The sequence below is a fragment of the Tauraco erythrolophus genome, chromosome 16 (genome assembly GCF_009769465.1).
Source record: "Tauraco erythrolophus isolate bTauEry1 chromosome 16, bTauEry1.pri, whole genome shotgun sequence".
Taxonomy (NCBI): Eukaryota; Metazoa; Chordata; class Aves; order Musophagiformes; family Musophagidae; genus Tauraco; species Tauraco erythrolophus.
In genome coordinates, this window is record NC_141480.1 from 16,587,000 (window position 1) to 16,612,819 (window position 25,820).

General features: G+C 43.7%; 1 protein-coding gene across 1 annotated transcript in view; it reads right to left on the bottom strand.

Moving 5' to 3' along the window:
• The window catches only part of SLIT3 (slit guidance ligand 3), a 526,008-nt gene that overhangs the window by 17,026 nt on the left and 483,162 nt on the right, over positions 1 to 25,820 (bottom strand). The window contains exons 29-32 of the mRNA XM_086621882.1: positions 22,739 to 22,832; positions 17,232 to 17,369; positions 9,475 to 9,715; positions 7,015 to 7,145 (exon numbers count right to left, since the gene is read on the bottom strand). Coding sequence (XP_086478008.1) covers positions 7,015 to 7,145; positions 9,475 to 9,715; positions 17,232 to 17,369; positions 22,739 to 22,832 — 604 coding nt within the window. The remainder of the gene's footprint in view (positions 1 to 7,014; positions 7,146 to 9,474; positions 9,716 to 17,231; positions 17,370 to 22,738; positions 22,833 to 25,820) is intronic.

Here is a 25,820-nt window from a genome sequence, read left to right on the forward strand (position 1 = left end):
TTAATTCAAAGAATTACTTGAAATGGCATGAAGCCCTTTGTGGCAGAGGAGCAGCTCCTGAGTTTATTGCCTTCACAGACTGTGGTGTAAGTTCTCCACAGCTCAATGGTGAGCGCTGAGAGGCAGACAAAGCCAGCACGTCCCTGCCTCAGTCACGGGTCTTCGGCAAGTCAGCAGCATGGGTGCAGCCCGGCCTCTGTTGACAGGAGACATCTGAGTGCAACTTAGACCAACAGCCCCAGATTTTGGGCCCTCAAGAAGGTGACCTGGGACTCAGAGAATGCTACTTCTATTTCTGTCACTCCCACAGGGCAAGTGGCTTTACATGACCTATTCCTAACTTCCCATGCCTGGTACACAGAGATGCCAATGCCGACTTGCTTTGTGAAAGGTTTTGCTTTCTTCTGATAAAACCTCTCACTCTGAAACGCCCTACACATACGTGTAAGGTTAGAAATGAAGCCATGGGTCTGCAGCACACTGTTTCTGCATGCTCAGATATTACACTGAAGAGAACGAGCTCGGCGGAGTCAAGGAGAGAGAGGAGAGATGAAGAACTGTCATTCTTGCAAGAGATACTGAAGAGATTTAGGAAAAGGAAAAAAATTAATTCAGCTTAACAAGATTTTGCCTGCTAAGTCCTCAGGCAGCCTGAAGGACAAAACTTTACCCTTCTTAAGCTTCATCTCAGCAGAAGAAAGTTTCTGAATTTCATGAAAGTAAATATTTGATTCTAAACCTAATGATGAAAGTTAGATGACATTTTAAGGTCTCGGCCTTATATTTTCACTGTCCTACTACACAAAAATCCAAGAAAAACTAAAGAAATGCAATGTTTGTAGTTTGACAAGAACTCGCACATTTGTCTTTTTTGTCCTATTCAAATACACCAGAGCCCTTTATAAAGGCAAAAAAATAATTCACCCACCCTTTACCTTGGCTCATGCAAGATGTATAAGTACATTCAAATTTTACAACTTTTACTGTGCAGGTCAGAGATTAATACCGGTTTCTTTCATTATATTTGATGCAAAATCCCTAAGGAGTACCTGAAAAAATAGGAGTGTGTGATAGAGAGAGTTAAATGAATTGCAAATACACCGAATTGTTAAGAGCTCAGTGATGTCTCATAGAAATCTCTGAAAAACTGTCTATTTAGAGTCCATCCAGAAGTATCAAACAGGAATCCCACCAGAGACCAGCACAGCACAAGCTGCAGAGTACAAAGGTATTAGGAAGCAAAGGACCAGTCATGCAGTGAGCTCTGCAAAGAGACTTTCGGTAAAAATTGGGTTTGACAAGCTCTAATGATGATCCTAAGAATAATTAATGCTTTCTCTCCTCCAGCACGTTCCTCCTTAGAAGGCATTGAATTAATGGTGAAGCCTCCCAGGCTTTTTTGCAGATAAGCAATAAGCTGACAAGAGGCGATTACACAAAAATCCCATATCCCATATCTTTGGAAAGTGTGAAAGTTCTTCTATCACCAAAGCAACCATTTCCCCTCAGCACCAGAAGCATGGAGGTCTATGAAATCTGAGTAGAGAACCAAAATCCTTTAGTACTACCAAGTTCAGTTCTTTGGAGTGGCATGGCCAGGGACCTGTTGTTGGACGAGTGCTGGTGGCCACACAGGCGGCTCCCCAGGCTCCAGCCACCATGAGCAGAGGCTGAGTGATGTGGAACGGCCCAGGGAGTTGGCAGATGCTGCCCAGGTAAGAGCCTTGTGCTGCTCCACAGCCTGAAGGGAGAAGGAACCTCACCCTCCGGAGACCCCGCAGCGCATTGCTGAAACATTTTTTCTATTTTTTGTGTATTCTGTACTTTTTGTGCACAGAGAACCACATTTAATTTGTCATCCCACAGTCATCCCATATGAAGCAGATACAGTAAGAATTTAAGCTCTCTTATTTCAGACCTTCTGTTTTAACCACAAGAGCATCCATCTATGCTACGTAAGAATTAGCCAGACCATGAGAACGGCATGATACAATCTATAAGAAATACTTTTAATGTTGTAGCATTTTTGAAAACAGATTATGCAACGATAATTTTAGAAGGAATTATAACGTAATTTGGGTGTAGGCTCTGCAGAAAGACAAATACAGTTAATTCTTATGTTTTCCTAACTGCCTCCTTTTTCACTGCTGTCAGAAAGCCTGCATGAAAACATATGATTTTACACCAGTGACGTCTGCCTCTTGCTCTTTACCAGATATGACAGTCTGTATGCAGCATTGCAATGTGGGAACTCTGGAGGGAGTTACGTCAGCAGTTTGTGTCAAATTTCTATTTTCCATTTCTATTAGGAAGGATTAATTTAGCATCCAAATCAATATGACTGTGTCATAGCATAAAATCTATCAGAAAAAAAAATATGAGTAAGGTCTCATGTCTGGTTCAAGAAACAGACGTACGAAAAAGACTGAAAATATGAAACTCTCCCTATAGAATACAGTTAACAGACACCAGTACCCATGGCTGAATGCTGAAGCTACAGAATTACATGCTCTTTGTTAATTCAAACTTCTACCAGTTGGAACATGGTGGTAAATAAAAGGAGCACATTCCTCATCAGTTGGTATCTTTAAATTAAGGTAAGGTATCTGTGTAAAAGATTTACTTTATTTCAAGAACTCACTGTTGGCTCGGTACTTAGTACTGTCATGGCATGGAAGAGTAACTCTCACCAGTGCAGAAACCAGGAGGTCAATAAAGCACGCAGAAACAGATTTCTGTTCTGTTCTCATCTGTGCATCTATAGAATAATTAAATAGAATAAAAGAAACAACTAATAGGAATCCTACTTAAAAAATGGATCTTCTATAAGATGTTTACTATGATGTCCAGGAACTGTTATTCTGCATCTTGCAAGTGAGGAGTTCCAATAACAGACCAGTCAGCTTTTCCTTTAAAAGGGTGAGTTCAATCATTGCATATTCAAGCATTAACTTGTATTTCTTTCTAACTCGATGATAAATGACAATGTGTTTTAGGTAGTCTCTTCCATTGGACTGACCGTTACCCGACTAGAATGAAAGGAAAGTCCAAAGCCAACTTTAACCTTTCTATCCAAACATACCATAGGAATAAATGAATACATGTAAAGCAAATCTGAACATACGGCGAGTTAATCTGGGGCTTTTCCAGACTAACTCTGTACTGCAGTTCTACTTACATCTGCGGAAAGCAGCAACTAAGATACAGCAACAGGTCCAGTCCAACAGCCAGAGACAACCTGCCTTCACAGGGCAGATGAAATGAATTCCTCTCTCCCGGCACGCCTGCCACCTGCTATTTTGCCACATCCCTGCCCTCAGTCTCCTAGAATGGTTTTGCAAAGCGAGGCCACCCACACAATTCACTACAGCAGTAAGTTCAGAGCACACACACGAGTCTGGTATGAACCTTCACGCTGGCTGTACACTAAGGGGCTGGAAGAAAGTTTTGCAGCGTAACACATCGCATGCTTCATCCTTCCAGCACTCTTCTGCTGAATACTACTGAAAACTCCCACCAAGTCTGCCTTACGCACTGCTGGCTTCCAAACCTGTCTGACAACAGGTGTTGTCTTATCCCCACAGAGTATTACCTGTATGAGCCAAGTCCTTTACTAATTTTACTGTTCTTAAATACTATTAATAAACCTTATCATGGACACTCTGATGAGGAATTACAGATAAAGCGACTTGCCAGCAGCTTCCCACATCCCATCACGGAAGTACCTGAAATAGCCAGTAAAACATCTCAGTTACGACACAGGACCAGGACAATTATAGACTTCCTGCAGCTGTAGCTGGCACAGTTCCCAACAGGCAGCATTTTAAGGCCTCTTCCTCTTTTGGCAGAGTCTTCCAAGGAAAAAAAAGAGTCCAAACACTTCTCAGCTCTTCAGAGAAGTAGACCCCTTTGGAGGATAGGAGCAGCTGATACTGCCTGTGAAAATTAATCTAATAGTCTTTCAACAAAGCTTCTCAAAGGCAAACAGGCCACTTCTGCCAAGACTGAGATTTGAACAGGGCACCTAAACAAGACAGCAAGGAGTAGGCAACAGAGAAGGCAAACTGTTTTACCAACGGTGAGGCTAAGATCTGAGTGTTACAGGTTCTCCTAGTAACATTACTTTTAGCGAAAAATGAAAAATTGTAGAAGTTGCAGAAAAGAGTTCCCCAAATTCTTAAGGTTTAGGTAAAATGCATCACACTGAATCAGCTATTCATTTCACCAAAATGCAAGTTAGGAGGTACAAAAAAAGTACAGATAAACTCATGGGAGCCAGTACCAGGTACAAAAGGACCTTCATGTCCCTGGAGAAAGCCTCTAAAACATCCAGAAGGCATTAGCCACACAACTCAGAAATTACGGCCAATGCCTGAATAATGGAAATGACTGATCATTGTCTAAGCTACTAAAGGAAATGAGGGATTTTCCATTATTTGCTGTTTTCCTGACAAAACCTGGTGCCAAGCTGGAAGTCATGTCTGAGCCAAACAGAGCTTACGCCTTAGCTAAAAGTCAAACAGGATACACAGAGAGGTCAAACCAGATCCACTCACGCCTTCCAAACTTAAATCCTATGATTGTAAGGAGAGAAGCAGGTTCCCTCCCCCTTCCTCAGCCCTTAAGGAAAACAAGTCTTTTAATCTATTTAGAGGCCCTTTTTGACATTCTTTAGCTGCAGTTTTTCTCAATCAACCTAATCTTTTCCCATCAAGCTCCATGCTAATCCCATTTTGCTCCACTCCTTAAACTAATAAAAGATTAGAGTGACATTTCAGAAAGGGCATCGTATTAAGCAGTTTCTTTCCCATCTCAACAGATCACACAGTACAAAATGTAGTGAACAGGCCATTAATCTTATGGTAATGAGGTGTCAGTCTGAATGGAGACCTCCTCCTTGATCAATATGAAGGGCACAGGAATAATGAGAACACTGCCGCTCACCATCTCTGGCAACTTTGCCAGAAGGCAGCAGATCCACAAAGTGGTGTTGTGATGGTGGCAACAGCTCTTGTCACCACACCACTCTGCCCTTGACAACGGAGAGCAAGCATCCACACTGATCCATGCCCCCCTGCGCGGCCCACACATAATGAGCTTTTCCCTATGTTCTAATTAGTGGCATAAAACTGTTTAACAACTTCAGCTTTGCTCTAACATGAAATCAATTAAGATTAGCAGCCACACACAGATTTTCCACACCTAGCCAGCTGGTGAAAATCTCTAACGAACTACTTTCTTCATTCCTACCGTAGACAAGCCACTGCTCTTCCTGGTGACATCCCTGTACTGGTATGATCCAATTTGTTTTTATGCAGAAATAATTTTTTCATTTTCTTAAACAAGCCATCATTCCTCTGTCCTGGTTTCAGCTGGGACAGAGTTAGTTCTTGTTTTTAGCAGCTAGAATAGCTCTGTGTTTTGGTTTTAGTTTGGGATTCGTTATGAGAAGAATGTTGATAGCGCACTGATGTTTATAGTTGGCCCTGAGGCCTCAAGGACTTGTCAGCTGTTGTGTTTTGCCAGTGTGCAGGAGCATGGCAGACCAGGGGGAGCATGGCCGGAACAAAGGGTCCACAGCTCCCCTTATGGTTTGAACTTAGACTTAGGATGGAGGGCTAAATCGGACAATGAAGTATTTCATATCATGCAGTGTAATGTCCAGTATGAAAATGAGGGCTGACTGGAAAGAAGGGCTTTTGCTCTGCCAGGGCTCTCATTCTCAGAGTGCTCTCTGTCACTCTCTTTTCATGCCTCTCACTTGTCTGGGATTGTGGTGTTGGGACTTACCTGTTTCGGGATCATTAGTCCGGGATGGGACGGGTCTTGGTCACCAGATGGTGAGCAATTACACTGTGCATCACTTGTTTGTATATATTATTATCATTATACATATGTATTTTTTCATATATGATTATTAGTAGCATTAAATTGTTCTTATCTCAACCCACGGATCTCTTTCCTTTTTCCCCTTTAATTCTCTTCCCCATCCCCTGGGGGTTGAGGGAGTGAGCAGCTGGGTGGTGTTTAGTTGCCAGCCTGCCTAAACCACGATACCCCTTAAAGAAAACTCCTTGGAAGACTCAAGTTTTACCCAGTGCTGAGAAAACTTTCCAGAAAAAGTACAAGGCCTGTCTTGGCTGTTGACACTTGGTGGCATCCTTCCACTTGCCCTAATAGGATGCTCTTCCTTAAAGAGCGAGGTGGGCTGGGATATCCAGCTCTTCTTTAGTGCATAAGACTGCACTGAACCCAAAGGGGCTCCATGGGGTCACAAGTGCATGTTTACACAGAACAAACTGAAGCAACAGGGCTTAAAAATAACCAGAAGGGAGTTAGGCCGGGGAGAAGGCTACTGAAGGAACAGTGGAGGACATGAGCAGCACATCTCTCTTCTCTAGGGAAACGTCTCTGCGCATGGTTTCATTTTTATATTTGCTTTTCTTTCTTGTCACTAATGAATAAAAACTGTGGGTTTGGTATCCCCAAAAGAGTCTGAAGGTCAAATTACCCTACAATTTACCTTAATTTGTGGTTTTTCATGGTTTATGTAGTTACTACTGATATAGGTAAGAGTTCTAAAAATATCTGCCCTGTAGAGGAATTCAACCCTTCTCCTACTTGACACAGTCTAATCCTGCAGTTGCACAGTCACTGTTCTGTCTTGATACAGTAAATTAATGCTAAATATCAACATCAAAGAAACTGATTATTTAGAACTATGTCAAGGACAACATTGACCAGAAACTAAATTTTTACAGGAGATGAGAGAAAACAACATTTTTATGCAATCACAGTAGGACAAAGTACCACTGGTATTGCCAATAAGTACCCAGTTTTAACTATGCAACCTCTAGCTAAGCCTTTATTCTGATTTTCTTACCTAGTTATATACATAAAAGAGATATAGTGAAGTAAAATAAAAGGTTCTTCTCCCATGCACATTTCTTAGAAAAATCTCACCTCTTCAGCTTTTTTTGAAATCAGCTGTCTTGGTAAAGCTTAGCTATTTACCTGTATACTGTGGTAGGTGGAGAGTTCAGCGTGTCATAGATGAGCCTCACATGTCCTTGGTACAACTCCAGAGCCAAAGGATCATTGTCTCCCTTGTATAATAAAATGCCATTGTCCTTGTCTGTTGCTACCTGTGAAACATCAATAACCAGGTATGGTTGCTTGAGAATGAATAAAACCCACTTAAATCTATATTGAAAATCAAACCAAAATCATACATGCAATTCAAATATGATTTAATAAATCATATATATGAGCAACAATGAGAGCAAGAGCCATGAGACACAAAAAGGTCTTGGTGACATCGAGTGGGCTCATACACAAACAGGTCAGCCTCCCACTAAGGGATGGCTCCCTTGTTTCAAACCAGGGCTAGTTTTCAGGAGGTGAAAGCCAAAATTTGTTTGATCCCTGCCAACAGACTGTTGCTGTATTTTTGGCGACACATGAATTTATTTCTCAGCTACTACCCCAGCTTGAACTGGGAGTTTAGAAAATCAACTTTGTCAGTAGGAGGAGTGTGTCACAATTACAAGAAAACAAATTTCAGCACGTGCTGATCTGTTCACAGACTTGCTATGAACACAAAGAAGGAAAGAAGGACCTGTCCCCACATCTAGCATAACCATGAGTTATTCACTCCATCTGAGTTATTAGTAAGCCATGATGAATTCAAACGGGACACAGACAGCCAGGACGAAGAGAGTAGCCCTTGTTTGTCTAGCTTTGGTGTACAACAAGGGAAAAAAAAAATCTTGAACACTGAATTTAAAAACAAGGACTCCACTTTCCCAGTCTCCAGCTCTCAAATATCCCTAAACTATAAAAGGAAAAAAAAAAAACAAACACCAAACAAAATGGGATTTTTGAATATAACTTGCTTGTTATTTTCACAGTACATATTTTATTGAGATTTCTTGCTTATTTTTTATAATGGCTGTTAAATAATAAAACTAAACAGTAAATTTAAAAATCTGTTTGCATTTATATATATTTTTAAATACTATCTTTTTGTCCTTAAAAGGGTTTTTATTCTTGAGCACTTTTAAATAATATTTGTCTATCTGTTCTTCATAATCAATGTGGTATTCTAATTCACTAGTGATTAATTACTAGATGCAAGAATAATATTCAGCCTGGGAAAGAAGAAGTAAGAAAGTCATCTGCATGTGCTTTCTGCAACAACGGGTTTTATTCTTCAAGTTGTGGCTGATATAAGGTGTTTTGTACACTTAAGAAGTCAATGCCCAGATTTTCAGCTTCAACATTGATCTGTAGTATTTGGAGCCTTTGGGGAGTCATATTTCAGAGTGCCTGTATTTTAGAATCTCTTTTGTGATATTAAATAAAAGAGAATTCTCAAGAAAGACTGGAATTTAAAATATATATGTATACTCAAGCTATTAGGAAAAGATAAATATTAATTATGGAATTTTCTCATTAGAATAAACTTTGCAGGAATCACCCTTTAAAAATCTGTTCTTAATGGAATTCGGTCCTTTTCCCATGTCTTGCCACTGGTATTTTAATTACAACCAAATTCCATCAAGTAGAATACGATTTCCAACTGTGGAATACAATCTCTTCAAGTTGTGACAATAAATGCAATAAAATAAATATACCGGGATATTTTTCCTTCTCGCATCTTTTGAAATGTTACGTTTCATTTGCAGGGAGAGTCTAGCATAGAAATAGTCCAGATTAACAATCAGTGGCCTAAGAAAGAGACGTGTCATGTCATATATGTACTCCACACAGCTCTTCTATTAGTAAATGTATAAAGCTTGAAATTATTCCCTCATTTACTTTGGGATATTAGGGAAAAAAAGATATGTTTGATGCCCACTAGACTGTGAATGCGAATAACTTCTAAATCACTTAAATATCGCATTGGACTAAATATCCAAAATACCTTGGATCCCCCACCACAAAGATGACAGTAGTGGCACGGCACCTTTGATGTCTATTTTCCATTGCCTTCTGAACCTTAGACCTCAAACCAAATTTAGGTGTAATACAGGACTGTAACAAAATCCCGGGCCTTTTATGTACTGAATGTGCACAGTAAAAGAGTAAGCAAAATATTGTCTGGAAAGGCCATTTAGAACAGCCTCTTGTAATAAGTCTCCTAATATAAGTACTAATTTCTGCAGGATGAAATACAACACTGTAAATCAGTATGATGATTGGGAGGTTTGTTGAATCATCTCTAGTTATATTACCAGTCTGGGAATAAGAGAGTGGTGAGATTCTGGAGGCAGGATATGTCCCCACAAAGGTACAGTGGTGCCTTAGTTGCTCCTTAACATTTCAAGAATTTTAGAGCAGGCAACTGGCTCACCAGCTGTCTCTAACTTTGTCAGCATCTTGGCCAATAGACCCTGTTCGTTCAGAATAAAAAACCCTATACATGTATTTGTATTCTTGCTGGGCTGGCAACTGATGTTCTGCATGACATACCTGCAGGGAGATGTTTGCCTGAGGGCGAATTTTGGCTGATGGCAGTTCCACATAGGAATCCTTCCCAACAAAGTTGACTGTGATGAGCTTCTCGCACTTCTGCCCAGCAAAGCCAGCGAGGCAGCGGCAGACGGGCTCATGGTGCGCGACGATGCACTGGGCTCCATTCTGGCACTCGTAGTTATCACACGGGCTCGTCTGGAGCAGAACCATGGGTGGAGGAGTTTCACAGAAAAGTCCACTGTAGAAGGTAAGGGAAAGCAAAACTGGTGTCATTTATCACCATTTTTTTAAGGAAGGAAACATTTTCAGATGCTGACATTGTACTACTGTGGTATAGTGACTCTGAGATTCAACTACCACGTGTCTGCTTTACTGGGAAAGCTGTACAGCATTGCGCTGTACAGAAATCCCCATGCTGAGTCTGAACGAGCCAGTTCAAATACTGAAAGCAACTTGTACTGCACTTTGCACTGGTTATTTAGCTCTGCAAGGTACAGCAGTCTGACTAAAACAGCTCCCATCCCACGCTGTGCCATGCTCCCAGAAAAAACTGGGAGCCATTTAAGCTCAAACCTGAGATCTCCCCACCCTAGGCTTTGTGACTTGAGTCTACCTCTGCTGTTGTAAGTGGTAAGCAAGGGGAAAATCCTCTATTTTTAGTGTTTTTTACAGCCTCGTCACTTGCTTTACTGTATATCAGAGAGTGTATCGTGGAACAGATGGGCATCTGCTAAAAAGTCTCAGAAGCAATGCACTGATACCACACTATTTGCTGGGCAGCTTCCCTGAATTGGTTGGTTCTGAAAGCATCAGGATCATCAACTTTATTTTAGCTGATTTTGTGCTTGGCAAAGTCCTAGATCAGAAAAATGCGAAGGAAAGGAAGTTCTCCCAGAGTCAAGGGGAGCTGAAAACCAAACGCCAGATCTGAGTACTTGTGAACTCGAATCATATGCAGATTTGGAAGAAAGTGCTGTGGTTTGGTCTTAACTACACAAGAGGCTGAGCAAAACCCACACGTAGGAACCTCCGACCTCTGAGGCTTGGGCCACATCTCCCAGGAGCAGCGATGGCTCCGTCCCCAGGCTGCCCTCCTGGACTCAGCACGGCTGCACGTTCACAGGCTATTTGCTGCAACGACTCAGCCACGCTGAAATATTGACACCAGCATAGAAGGAGCAGGGGAAAGGGAGAAAGTGCAAATAGCTGCGGTCATTTTTCACTGCGATGCCATGTGTCAGACTAAACTGCAAAAAGTAAATGAAAAATCTCTGCCCAGCACACACACTGGGCCTGTGCAGCCAGTCAGTACTGGAAAGGGACCGGGCTGGGCTCTTTGGCTGGCTGGCTGCACACGGGGTACCCTGCACCCCACATTTCTCATTACAGCCACTGCCCACACCCAACAAACTCTTTTTGCTCCGATGAGAGAACGTAAACTCTTTGCATTAAGTTCTGACTGCTTGAAAATGTGTAGACAGTGAAACAACAATAAATTGGTAGCTGGTGAGTAGGGCGTCAGGCTGTGCTGCGGGGAAGGCAGTGGGAATGCCATGGGGAATGCAGTGGGAATGCCATGGGGAATGCTGTGGGAATGCCACGGCATGTCGTGGCCCCAGGCTTCTGCCCCATCTCTCTGTGTCACACAGCGTTCCTCAGCACGGGGGCAGAGGGCTTTCCAGGAGAGGATTGTGGCAGACCCATTCACGCAGTGAATAACCCATCAGCCTAGTCCTGGAACAGTGAAATACCATCTGTCCCACCAGGAATTTCCGGCCACTCAGGGAGCGCTTTGTGGAGTAATAGCACTCTTATAAAAACAAAGCAAAAAAAATGCCAAAAACCTCACTCCTCTCCAGTAAAGCAGGTGAGCCTTGGAAGCTCAGTGAATTTCTAGGCAACTTTCCTAGACACAATCAGAACAGAAACCCAAAGCCATCCCCCTACAGTAAACAGTACGGATACGAGATGTGCAAGAACAGCAAATAAAATAGCCACAACATACTCAAGACCAATCTTGCTAAGCCACAGAGACCAGAACCTGCTGCCTCTGTTACAGAAGGAAACGAGATGACTGCTTTGCTTTTTACATTCTCTCATGTGAAATTCTGCAGAGTACCACAGCTCTATCTTTAGCGCTGTGTGGAATGAGAGCCCAAACCTCTCCCTGTCCCTGTTCTCCCAACACATTCCACTCTCTGGTCTGCCTCTGGGAAACACAAAAGAGAGAGAAATACACAACAAAATATGGATGGGCTAAATCCTGAACTGCATCAAAAGCAATGGACTTGCTCTGCTTTTCTACATGCCTGAGAGAAGAAGAGACACAGGGTTTTACATCGCTACTTTTTACAAAAAGCAAACTTGAAGAACGCCTCGAAAGATGCAGACACTTGGGATTTGCACCTGGGAGAAAGCCAGAGAAGCCCTCCTCTCCCCACAGCCTCTGTACAGCGTGGAACACCCTAAACAGCTTCCTAACTTTGCCCCAACCTGTATGTTGCCCTTGTACATGGTGACGTGCATATGGCAAACAAAGCTCTGTCCCACAGCAAGAGCACAAGGAGGGTGCCAAGCACTGCTGGGGATTTCCAAGGGCTCAAGCACAGCTGTGCTGGCCCCTGGCCACTGCCCTGTGCCTGTGCCCTGCAGGGACTGCCCCGCTCCAGCCCTGCTGTCACGCGGGGCTGGCTGTGCTCGTGCACACAAACACACAGACGTTTCCTTCTCAGGCAGAATCACCTCTTGGTACTTTTCAGGACAAATTGCATTTCAACACGTTTCTCATTGCGTTGTTCTAAACCTCCTCTATTCCTCACAAGGACAGAGGGATATTTCACAGCCACCCCCTGCCCATCCCATTGCTACCGCGCTTCTCTGTGGGGCAGGGAGCCGTGGGTGACAGCGATCCCTTACCCCCCTCGCTGCCCGGGTGACACTCAGTGCTGTGGGTGGGCACAGCCACAGGCTGCTCACACTGTCAGCAAAGGGCTTGGGGCTGGGGAACCAAGAGGTAAATATCCTCTACCAGAAGAGTGTAATCTTGCACAGGAACAAGTGAACCTATTAATTTAAACAAATGTACCTCAAAAGCGTAATCTGGCAGGCAGTACTGCTGGCAATCAATAAATCCCATTTACTTTGCTCCAAGGAGTATTTGGAGGAGACGTACAGGGTCAGTACAGCGCGCAGCAGTGGGAGGACGGCAGGCAGTAGAGTGTGGGGGAATAACTGCATGTGGGAAATGGATGTCTTTGCTCAGTCTGATATGTTTCTCAAAGTAAATTTGTTCTTGGGAACATTTCTTTGTGAACACACCTAAATTAGTTACAGACTAAGCGACTGTCGTGGTTTAACCTCAGATGGCAACTACTCCTCACCCAGCCGCTTGCTCACTCCCCTCACAGTGGGATGGGGGAGAGCATTAAAAGAGTGAAAGTGAGAAAACTCATGGGTTGAGATAAAGGTGGTTTAACAGGTAAAGCAAAAGCTGTGCAGGCAAGCAAAGCAAAACAAGGAATTCCTTCACTCCTTCCCACGGGCAGGCAGGTGTTCAGCCATCTCCAGGAAAGCAGGGCTCCATCACATGTAATGGTGACTTGGGAAGACAAATGCCACCACTCCGAATGTTTCTTCCTTCCTCCTTCTTCCTCCAGCTTTATATGCTGAGCATGTCATATGGTGTGGAATATCCCTTTGGTCAGTTGGGGTCAGCTGTCCCAGCTGTGTCCTCTCCCGACTCCCCGTGCACCCCCAGCCTGCTCGCTGGTGGGGTGGGGTGAGAAGCAGAAAAGGCCTCGACTCTGAGTAAGCACCGATCCGCAGAACTAAAACATCCCTGCGCTATCAACACTGTTTCCAGCACAGAGCCAGAACACAGCCCCATCCGAGCTACTGTGAGGAAAATTAACTCTACCCCAGCCAAAACCAGCACAGAGACTTTCCCTTCCTGAGCAAGACCCGTTGCTGCAGTTTCTTGGCAGAGCCCCACAGGCCACCCTGTTCCTGGAAGGTGAGTGCAGCACCTCAGGGGCATAGCACCACTCAGCAAGAGATGGTTTGGATTCCCCTTTCCAAGAAAACAAGGGAATATTACAAAATAGCAACAACCTCATGGGAAGAAAGACCCAGAAAGCGATTCTTGCCAATTGAAGGTGGTTACGGTAGCAGCTGCCTACCAGCACCGCAGTCAGACCCAGGCAGAGCTGATGAGCTGAGGACACGTCCGTGTCACGTCCCCATTGCTAGCCAGGCACTACAGTGGACTGTCTGACTGGAGCACTTGCCCCTTCAAAGCCTGGTTTCATGAAGCATGTGATCTGTCTCTGCACTGCAGGGCTTTGTGGCTGGCTGGCAAACACGACAGGAGAGCCGGCAATGGGATCAGACTAGGGTCAGCCCCACAGATGGCTGTCACCCCTGGCCTGATGTCAGGTGTAATTTGTTTTCCAGAGGTGACCAGCAGAAGGGAGCACTGCTAACGCAGCCCATTAGCTTTGTTCTACCTAATGCCAATCATTTTGTTTTGTCTGTGAGAGACAACTAGAAAGCAGAAGGAAAGTCAGTGTATAGAATTCTAATTTCATGGAAGTTAAAAATAATAATATAAAAAAATCCATGCGACCCAAAACAGCATCCACTAACAGAAAACAAATGTTGCAAGAAGCCAGTGTGTCTGTGCTCTGAAAGATTCCCTCAGCTCCCAGTATGGCTCCTGCCCAACCCTTCCTTGCTGTGAAACCCCTTCAGTGGGTGGCTTTACAAGTGCAGCTGTCCTGCTACTAGCATCTACAAGTTACACTACAACAGCATCTGTCAAGGCCTTTTCTTTTTCCTTTTAAAACATTTTTAAAAATATATTTTTAGAAATAATACAGACTATTTATTTCCCCAGCAGTGGAAAGTGGAGCACAGCCTGACTTGCATAGCGTGGCCAAGTCCATTCTGCCTGGTACGATCTCATTTATTTAAATAATCACTGCTGAGTTTCTTGCAGCAAACTGTCCCAGTGGGGGACTCTGAAGCATCTACGCAACGGAGGAGCAGCGCTTTCGCTCGAGCCCAGCAGTCGCAATGTGCGCTCCGCCACTAGGGCAGCGTTTATCAGCACAACACTACTGCGAGGCTGATTGCCAGAGGGAAGGTTTGATAAGTCAGGTTTTATCCAATGGGGCTCACAAATTCTCAAAAATGTTTTCATCTACAGGGGGCAAACGAATGTTTTCTTGGGAAGAAAACACTGAAAACTTTTCAGGAAGAGAGTGTATTATGTCATTGCAAAAGGTTGCCGAGCGATAAGGAAAGGTGCTGCGTGGAGCACAGTTACACAGGAATAGCGAACAGGAAACGTAAAGATGGGAAAACAGGTGTGTGCGTGTTGGTACTACTGCTTTTTGAGGCTGTCATCAGAGGTGTGTCATTGTGCCCACGAGGCCCTACGTTGTTAAGAATTACCGGAGTGCCGATTGCTCAGCTGTGCAAGGATCTAAGTTTTAATGTCCTTATTAACGTGCGACTCCAAGCGGCTTTGACGTACAGCATAGCGACAACCATAAAAGTATTATAGGTCTATGTATTTATTACAACAGCACAAGCTCCACAGAACTGGGAGGTCACTCTGAAACCCCACTTCTCGATACTTAGCCAAAAAACTTTATTAATCATCTTAGGTCCCCTAGTTACCTTTGTCAGACCACCCCTTGTGTTCTCTCCTTTTCACCAACACTTGCAGCCTTCAAATACTTGCAAAGTTATCTCCCTGCCACACAGCCCAACCCGGGGTACATTTTGTGAACCGTTGAGTCTATAACCCTGAACATCAGATGGCTGAACTCTGTCAATCACCACCTTTGCAATTGCAATCTTAAGAGGGAAAAAAAAAATCAGAACCCCCTTCAAAGCAGCAGGCCTTTAAACTAAAAAAGGCTGGAGTCATGGAAATAATAAGGAGCAGATCATATTTTGTTAGCAGAATTTTAATCCTGAAATCAAACAATATCAGGGACTATTCTGCATGGAGAACACAAGAGGCTTCAGCTTGCTCTCCACCTTGGCAGAGGGAACCTGTTCGTGCCCACTGTGATGTTTTTCTCCTAAAAGACCCTTGCTCCCTTGCATATTGCACAGGAAATTTAGGGAGGTGGCATGGACTAGCGTGAAAAAAAGAAAGTAAGCAGGAGACCTCAAGTTAATCCTGGCTCTGCTGTTGACAGGCAGCAGGATTACTTTGCTCACTTGGGCTATGAAGTGCAGTCTAAGCTAGTAGCAGAGTTTTGGAGCTTTGTGTAGAAAGACGTTTCCTCTTCTTGGAGGACTTTTAGTGGAATTAAACCCCCTTGTTTGAGTGAGGGAGTTGGCTGGGATATTCTAGGTTCTGCTCTTGAAGTCCCTGGTGTGAGATCAGTCAACCCAGGGCACTGATCAAATTGCCAGTAGAGCTGCTTGGTACAGAGGAAGGGACGCAGGCCAGTCTCCCACCTACCTCTGCTGCTGCGCTGGGCTGTGTCACAACTCAAAACATCTCTGCCAAACACTGACCCTGCCTTCCTGGAAAAAAAACAAACCCTCACATTCATCACTGCCTAGTACCGGCATGTCTTAAAAATCAGGGCAATCTGCAGCAGAAGTCTCCCAGTCACTACCATCTGATGACAGGCTTGAGTTACCCTTGACTCCAGATACGGCTTTGCAACCCCATTTCTCAACAATTAGGTAACACTGAACATTTACAATTCCACTGTGGGACAGCCACTTGTTATCCCTGCCAGTCACCGATTTGCAAGATCTCTACGGCCATCAAAGGGATTGAAGCAGAGAATGAAACCTGGAGAAAAGGGTATGAATTTGAAATTCAGAGGATATCTGATATCCTGTAAATAACAAGTCTGATTCTGTGAAACCACGGGCTGACATCATGTTATATATCAATGCCTATTCAGGGAACTCTGTCTGCTTTGCAATAAAAATGTGTGTTGAGAGGAAAAAAAAACCCCAAACCAGAAAGGATGAAAGCAAGAAGACTGAAAACAGTTGCAGATACAAAGCAGAGAAAATGATTTATAAGTGTTCACGAAATTTCTGCTTTGTCAAGACTGATCTTTTCAGGTATTCCTTCTTTGTCTCGTGTGTATTTCAAACATGGAAAAGGTTTAGCTGGAAGGAAGCCAGTATCCAGCCTCAGGCAATGATTAGTGAATCCATTTGGAGCAGCACACTTATCTTTGACAGACAGCGAGACTTCCAGGAGTCAGATATATTGGCAGCTGTCAGAGTCAGAGACTGGAAAGTTACAGCCCGAATCGTACTGGGCCCATTCACCAACAGGCACAGAGATACTGGCATAAAATCTTCAGACTCGTGCTTTCTTGCAGCCAGGTGCGAGGGTTCATATATGTAATTTTATTGTCCCTTGCTCACTCTCGCGCACGCAGGGTCTATCTCTGTGCAATTTATGTGAGTGCATTACCGAGTGTTTCACCAGGAAAGGCTGGGGCAGGCGGGCAGACTAACACAGCACTGCACAAAAGGGAATTGCTGTTTTTAAAGCAAGAATCATCAATCCCCTGTATCCAGTTAACTCGCTAAGACATACTTCAGCTACAAGATTTCAAGCACCGAGCCATCCATTCACGTAGGAATGACAGATCGATACCGTATTTAGAGGCTGATTAGCTCTGAGGATGGAAGCAATTAAAGAAAGTGCCCCGACACTATGTACAGAAGACAGTCTGGGGGAGGAGCTGACTCTCACGTACCTGAAACCCTGGGGACAGACGCAGGTGTAGCCGTTGACTGCATCTACGCAGACAGCTCCATGGCGACACTTATGGCCCACGCAGTCATCGTCATCTATTTCACAGTGTTTTCCACTGTAACCCGGCAAGCACTCACATCTGAAACACAAGAAGATCGCTGTTAATAGCTTGTTTCAACATGCACAACAATAGCGCCCACAGGCAGCCGAGCACCAATCTAATTTGAGATGGAAAGGTGTTAGCAATTATTCCTGGAAGCATCGAGCACAATTCCTGCCATCAGAAATGCTCAAGTCCCTTCTGTCTGTCTGCAGTTAAGGTTCTGCAATCTGCTTAAACTCAAGCCAAGCAAAGCCATACCATACTACTGCTTTTCCTCAGCCAAGTCTGTGGAGAAGGGTGATCATACAGTGGTCTCCCAATTATGCTAAAGATGACAACATCTTCCCTGCCCTTACAGACTCAAAAGGCAATATTCTGCAAGGGCAGTTGCTCTGATGTCTCAGACTGTGATTTTGCCAATGTCTGCACACTGCTGAGTGTCTGAGGTCAGCCCTGTGCAGCTAAACAGAGCACAGCAAGGTTCCACCTTCCAAATGGAAACAGTCTGCAAGCAACCCATAAAACTCAGCAAATTTGAAGAAAAAGACCATCAGTTTCGAGATCACCACCTGTTTGTCATTCATTTGCAAGGCACAGCAAACGCTGCTGCAACCGTGGAAAGTTGTCGTTGAAGCCTGTCCTTTCCTGTGGTGATGCTCAGGCAGAGCGTGTACCTGCTGCTATGGGGTACCACCACTCAGAGGAGCAGCACAACGAGATGCCCCTGAATCCGCAGGCATTGGCTCTTTATTTTATTTTATACAATTCTCAAGTTTGTTTTACAGAGGCTGCATCAGCATTTCTATTATAAGCCTTGCAGAAGTTTATAACCTGACAATAGAAAACGCATCCCAAAGTCTCTGACTCGGAACAGATCTTTTGGGATTGCTGAACAGCCTCTTTTTGAATCTATAGCGTAGACCATGTTTAGTCATAAACACGCTTTAGTCCATAAAACACGTTTTACTCCTCCCAGCTGGATGTTACTGCACATCTGGAAAACAAAAGGCATATCACTTAAACCAAAACAACAGAAGAGGTACAGTTAACTTCAGCAATAAAAAAGAGGTCTGTGCTCTTTCTGGAGCCCCTTCTCTGGACCCAGTGTGCTTGCCACCGAGTGCTGGAAGAGGAGAGACATCACAAAGTCAAGGGAGGCGGCATCAGGTGAGAAACGACCACTCCACCGGTCTATTCTGCTGGCCTCCTCCTCCTCTTCCCTGCCAGCAGCCTGATGGAGTAAGTGCAGGAGGAGGCTCCTTGTGGAAAACCTCTTCAGGGGAACTGGACACATGGGAGCTGATGAGGAAAGATATTTCCACTTTCCAGGCAGCAGTCATTGTGCTGAATTTGGTTCCGAGTGATAGTGTGTTTTGGCTCCTGGCCCCTCGCCAGCTTATCAGTGCAAGGCAGCGAGTTGGGGAAACTCGCCAGAGTGCAACGGTGGGTCCTGCGTTTGCTAATGACCAGTGAACGGCTGCCACAGCATCAGGACTCCAGCAACCATCTAGCTGAAGCACTGAGAAGAATGTGACCTTCAGTCTCCATTTCAAAACATGGCTTGTGACTGGCTAAAAAAGGAGGAAACAGGGCAAAGTCTATTAACCTGCAGACTGTAGGATGGATAACATTATGCAGATGCATATACTTTTTTCCTCCATCCTCCCTCCAGGAGAGGCCCCCATCATGACCTTCTGCAGCCACAGGATGGTTGATGTTCCAGCTCTGCACGTCTGAATTGCTTTTTTACACCTTGGTGGCTCAGGGAATACTATGATTAACATAATGGAGGTGACAAAACAGAGCAAAAGGCAAAAAGCGTTCCTTCCCCAAACCATAAGAAGTGGGCAACATTTTTTGGCAACCTTTTAGTCACACCTGCAAGCAAATAACGTCAATCAAAAGACTTTGTGGGGGGAATTGGCAGCATTTAATCCTGTTGCTTTTTATTGATCCCTGCAGTCCTAATATAAAGTGATGTAATAATGAACGATGTGCAGTTCCTTATTCAGGGCTGCCATGCATCAATTTTATGATGTGTATTGGCTATCTCAGTAATGACAGAACCACCACTTTTCTCTGCAGGGCTGCATTAAATCAGCATTTTAAGCTGTCAGGTAATAATTCCAAGCTTTAGAATAATAAAGTATATTTATACCATGCTCCAACATCAATACAGTGAATGGAAAAACATGCTCCTCTCCTTAAGTTATTTTTTAGAAGTCACTTTATTGTGTTAAATGATTTTTTTGTTGTTGTTGATTTTTGTTTTGTTTTCTGGCATACAGAAAGCTACTCTTCTTCTATAGTAACACCACGATAAAGATGTGGAAGCTGGAAGTGAGGAAAGCCACCTGCAATTTTAGCTTAGAAAGCAAAGAGCTCTGTGCAGCCAAGCACACACTGAAATAGTCCAGTTTGCTTCCAAGCTTGGCTTTCCCTTCAGAAACATGGAATTCCTTTTGGGTCAGTCATGCCTGAGCTCTTAGTGTGTCACATCTAGGCTGAAGCTACCAAAAAATGCATATCTGGAGCGTTGCAGGTGAGAAACTCAGCCACACGAGTGCCTCACCCAGCCTCCTCCTAGAAACCCAAGGTCTCCCCTACCAGGGGACGATGGCACATTAGCTCCATCCCTATCCCATACAGTGCCAGAACGTGACTAAGTGTCAGTAAAAGCATGATGTAGTAGAGCAGAAGGCAAAGAAACTTTCATATTCAAATCCTGGTAAGAGATTAATTTATGCGATTAGATCAGTTATCTCATGTCCCAGTGACCATCTGACACCAGTACAGTTGAAATCTTGTTTTCTGCTACAGCCTTGTAGTGATGGCAACATTCCCAGTATCAGAGAGAGCCTACAAACATGTCAAGTGGTATTTAAAATGTTGGCCTATCCAAGGGGATTTGCATCTGCATGCACTCAATGTCTATTGTATTAAAGCCATGAATCATGGCTTCTATTGCAGGGCCAGAATGGAATTTCCCTCCCCATATCAATAAATAACTTGGCTTCCTATTTTTTTTTTTCCTGTCTTTGTCATCTTTTCCTCTCTCTGCAGAGCTGCAGACTGACGAGAACTGAAGGCAGGACGGACAGACTGACTGATGCCCTTGCTGCTATGATACCCTTCACTGGTGTGTCCTACTCACATACCCAGGGCACAAACCTGACAAGTGGATGGTCAGCTCAGGAACAAGCCTGAATCCTGCCATTAATATTCCCCACCTCTGTAAGCAGAGCAGAAGACTGGTGCCTGAGCCTGACTCATTCTGCATGGGGCATTATAATGCACCATTACATGCTAAATGTATGGCACATCACAGGTCAGAAGATCAAACTGCTCAAGGGATCAGTAAGAGCACAGGACCAGAGGTGGGTTTTGGTGAAACCCAGCACTGTGAAAGCTACTGAGGGCTCTCAGCCCATTTCTGAATGGCTTGGTGCAACTAAAACATGAAAGAAAAAGCAATACTTGGACAAATCTACATTCACAACCTCTCACCTCTCAAATCTGACCTGCCAGAAAGCAAAATGGGACAGAAGTAAAGAAATTCTGAATTTTTGTGTCGCATTCTATGAATAGTGGGAAGAACAACACAACAAACAGTAGTGGAAAATACTTAAAAGTAGTTATTTATGCTTCCCTCAAGGGCTAATGGCCCCACTATGAAGAACACTTTTCTAGCAAGCAAGCAAGAAAAAGTGTCTTATTTACTCAATTATTTGGGTGACAGGTATGAAAATGCCTCTAGCAAGGGTAAAACCATTCAGGACCACAGCTGTCTCCATCCCTTCATACATCTAACAACATAAGGTAATTTGAGTTACAAGCCTTTGCCTCGTAGCATGATGTAGCTACTGGATTAGCTGAATGATGGATTAACTAGGAAAGAAAGCTGGAAAGATCACCAGGGACTATTTATGTACTGGTACACACCTCCTTACCCAGTCCCTGTGCATCATTTCAGGAACTGTCCTAATCATTTAATAGTTTCATCTTCCTCAAGAGTCGGAAACATTTCTGTCTGGAGGTTTTTCACCAAAAAGAAAGGCTTGAGTTGTACAGACTGACTGTCTAGCACAGATTCAGCTGCCCCTGAGACAGCCAGCGTCTCTAAAATTTTGGTTCATTTCCTTTCAACTGTCCTGAAACGTTCTGTGTATTAGTTTATACTCTTCTGACATGCTGGTTGCTTCACAGGACACAGTCTGACGCCAACTGCACGTTACCGAGAAGACCAAAGAGTGCTTCCGTCTCTCCCCTGAGTCATGCAGGGTGTGCTGGGTGAGGGTGTCCCTCAACAAGCCCCAGTCCTCCCTCCCAGGAGGGAATCCATGAGTCCCCAGGATTGCATCGTGGCTGCAAAAACAGTCTGAGTGGAAAGAGCAAAACGCAGCTCACAGCTGCACAGACTCTTGAATTTGTCCTCTTTTCTTACTTCTTTGATTCAAAGATCTTTTCCTGACAAGCTTTCTATAGAGCTTGACTTTTCAACTGACTGTCTCTATTTGCTAAATTGCTCCGAAATTCCCTCTTCAGACGAATGATGAACGTTGCTACTATGCGCCTCTCAAAACACCCCAAGCCCCAAACCTCCAGATGTTTTACTGCCGTTTAAAACATGAGGTTTCCTTTGCCCCTGTGAAACAGTCGGTGTCATTCTCAATACGCAAATGCAAACACAGGAGACTTCACAAAACCTAACGTGAGCCGAGGAAGGCTCGCCTCTGTAGCCGATGGAAGAAGGTGGCTCGTGAGCAAGAGTCGTCCAGTTCAGCTGTTTTCTGCTGCTGCCCAGGTGAGGAAGTGTGGAGAGAGGAGCCCCACTGCAGTCCAGGCTGGCTTTTGCCAGTGGATCCCAAGCCCGCCAGCCATCCCCAAAGACAACGGCTAAAGTGGGAATACAACAGAAAACTCCTGACCTGCAGCTTTATGCTCTGGCCACAAGTTTATCTTTCCCTTCTCAGCAGTCAGCATAGGGACTGGATTTTAAACATGGAGCCAGCATGGGCTGAGGAGAGCTGAGTTACATCTGTTAAAGCTCCTGTAATGCTGCTTGAATTGATAGATGCCCTAAGGAATGCATGAGGAAACTGTCCTTAGTTTCTGATGCAGGATAAGATACTTTGCAGTAACTGTTCCAGAAGAACTCCTTTTGCCATGCGCCATTCCCAAATAATTTCTCTGCATCCATTATTTTCAAGTAACCACAGAAATCTAGAAAAGTATGTACAGTTGAATTAAAATTAAAATGTGACATGGTTTGAAGTATATATGGTCTTGCACTACTTGCACTAATTTTGATGATTTTTACCCCAAATTCATTGCCAGTTCAACCCTAGTCAAGCCAACGGATGGATCTTCCCAATGTGTGGAGACCAATATATGCACATGCTTACCTGGTTCCTTTGTCAAGGGGAAGACATTTGGACTCATGTTGGCACGGATTTAGATCAGGAACACAGTGGTTAATCACCTCATCACACAGTTCACCTGAGGCAAAGGAAAAAGTCATAAAGCTGTAACACAACTTGGACAATCCTGAACCAGCTTCAACCACGATGTTCAGGGATGGTGAATCTCCCCAAATGGAGACAGCTCAGTAGTTCAGCAGGAAATGGCAATATTGCTTGTGAGGGCATGTGAGACTTCATTAAATTGGGCTCTTTTGACCTACAGTGACTGTACTGTTTCTATCACAAGAATTTGAAAGGCTGGTATAAAAAGTACTGACAGATAAATTCCACTTGGAGACAGACTAAGGATCAGATGGGCAGTTCCTGACCCAGAACCTCTTATATCAAAGCAAGAAAGTGACACAAAAGTGAAGCTGCTCATTAGACCATAACATTTTCACACTGAAATATATTTTAGCTGTAGTTAACACGCTGCCAAAGAAGGTGATTGGACATCATTCTGGAAAAAAACAACAACCCACAAACCCTCCCCCCCAAACCTCTGCAACTCTTGATAATAAGAACCAGCTTTAGGACTGCATGCAATTATAAAACATTCACTATTTATAAGAAAAGTACTAGCTCTATTGTGCTCACAGGAGATGATGTCTTTTCAGAAAAGAACCCATCACACGTAAGCTCAACTCAGCTGTTTCTAGGTATGGTGTGTTACATGCCCTGCACCTCCCTGGATTTGTATAAATTTTAATAATTAATAGTTCTAGAATGTTCAAAACCAGATAGTTTATTTAAATATCACTCTTCTCTGAGTCTTAAATTATTAGGTTACACTTCAGTACCCCAGGATTTGAGATCCAGCCAAAGACCACAGAAATCTTTGCCTTCCCAAGAAACAAACAGAAACCTACCCCACACCTCCCAAAGCCTTGCAGGAAAAGCAAAGGTCAGGTACTCTCAACACAGAAACCCCCAAAAGCTACAGTCCCAAAGTCCCCTATGCAGCTATATCAGAAGACCACATCTGCAGGGTTTCAAGGTTGAGCATATTTCGTGTGCCTATACATGACACATACCATCACATGAGCAACAAGCCATGTGGATAGTGTGGAAAAAAGGATAACATGAGAGGCACTGGTGGGCTGGCAATGTTCTAGCAGTATTTTCATGAAGCTGCAGCTCCACCTGTCTTGGGAGAAACTCCATTTTCAGAAATCCTTACATTTCTAACTCTAGTGGCTACAGAGAAACACTTGAAAACCCAAGCCAAGCAAACCACAAAGATCAAAATTCAGATGGAAAATGCAAATCAGAACTGCCCATCTGTTATCAGCCTTGTGATCTGGCAGGGATGACTGAGAGCACAATTTTGTGGATGACTGGTGGTGACAGGTATGGTTCAAGTTGTTAACACCCCCAGCTCACTCCTTCAGGTTATTTCTCCCACATCTCCAGCCTCCCTACAGCACAAGCTACATGGCTCTTTATTTGATTCTTCATATTAGAATGGAAGTATAACATATATTTGCAAAAATTACTCTTTTTTTGTTGTTGTTTCACACATGGAACACCTAATTTATCTGCTTTTCAGAGTTACCAAGCATGAGAAAGCGGAGCAAGAATATAAGCCCTGGAGGCTTGAGAGAGGGTACTGCCAGCATAAGCCCTCTATTGATGTGCCATACACACCCTCTCGACTTTTAGCAGGCTGGGTTTGGCAATACCAGAGAGGTCTGGCACGGCAATCTGCAGTGGACAGTTTATTGTTCATAGTATCAGCTATAAGACAACCAACTCCATCTGGAGCCAAGGAATGCCGGGAAGCCACCACTATTAAATACTACCAAGTCTTTTTACATCCCTGAGCAAACCTTGGGCAAATGTAATGAATGCATCCAGCTCAGAAAGGAGGACATGCCAATGAAACTGAATGCTGCAAATCCATGGGAACCAGGGAAACAGATCATTCGCTGGACTTGAGGTTTGCCATTGTACTTTGTTACTCCTCAAAAGCAACTAGAGATGTTCAAGTCTTACAAACACGAGCACAGCTGTCATTGGGGACAGCTATTAAGGCATTTTTGAGGTGGCAGAACTGGAGATCGTTCTGCTTACTAAGCAATCCCCAAATCCCCTGCCCACCAACCCTCCCAAATACAAACAAGCCAAGTGACACCCTTGGCCTTTGGGCAGACATGAACGCGAGCGGGTCAGAACTTGCGATGATGCCTGGACAACCGCCAGTTTGTTGTCCTGTTATTCCTCAAGTCCCTTGCGTGCTATGAATCTTATGTGAAAATAAACATGAAAAAAAAGTAACTGGCTGGTGACTTTAAAATAAATCAATGATCTAAAGCTGGAAATATTTCTGGAAGACCATTTAATTATTTAATAACTGCGTGGACAGATGCCTTCAACTATCCTTTCACTAAAAATGGTCAATACACATTTTTGAAGTTTCTATTTCTTTTTGTTTGTTTTGAAGAAAAGGAAACAGGCTTTAAAGAAATAAGAACAGTATCATAAACTCTCAAAGGAAATCATAATTCTTCTTTAAGTATTCTTCTCAACAGTCTTGACAAGTGCTTAGAGATCCAGTAAAAATCTCCCCAAATGTCAAATATTATGACTCACTGTGTCATTCTGAAGGCACCACTATCAAAATGTAGGAGAATTCTAGGCGAGGTACCAAACATAGCATCCAAAAAATTTATCATTTTTCATGCAAAACTTGGAACGTTTAAGGATCCTTCCTGTTATTTTTCCGATCTATCACTCATTAGGGAGCTCACTTGGGAATGCCTTGCAACTAGAGCAGCCTCATCTCAGGAAGAGAATTCTTCTTGATACATTATTTCAGGCTCCACCAATGTTCACTAGATGTTGTAGAAAGCATGCCAGGGAAATAAAACACTTTCTAAAAAGCAAAACCCAAGGCACCAGCTACACAAAGACTTTCTCATATTTTATTCACTCAGAAAATATCTGGGCCAAAAAATCTGCCCTCAGACCTGAGAGTGTAATATTCATTGGCCGCTTTCATGTCAGTATCAGAGGAAAAATCTGA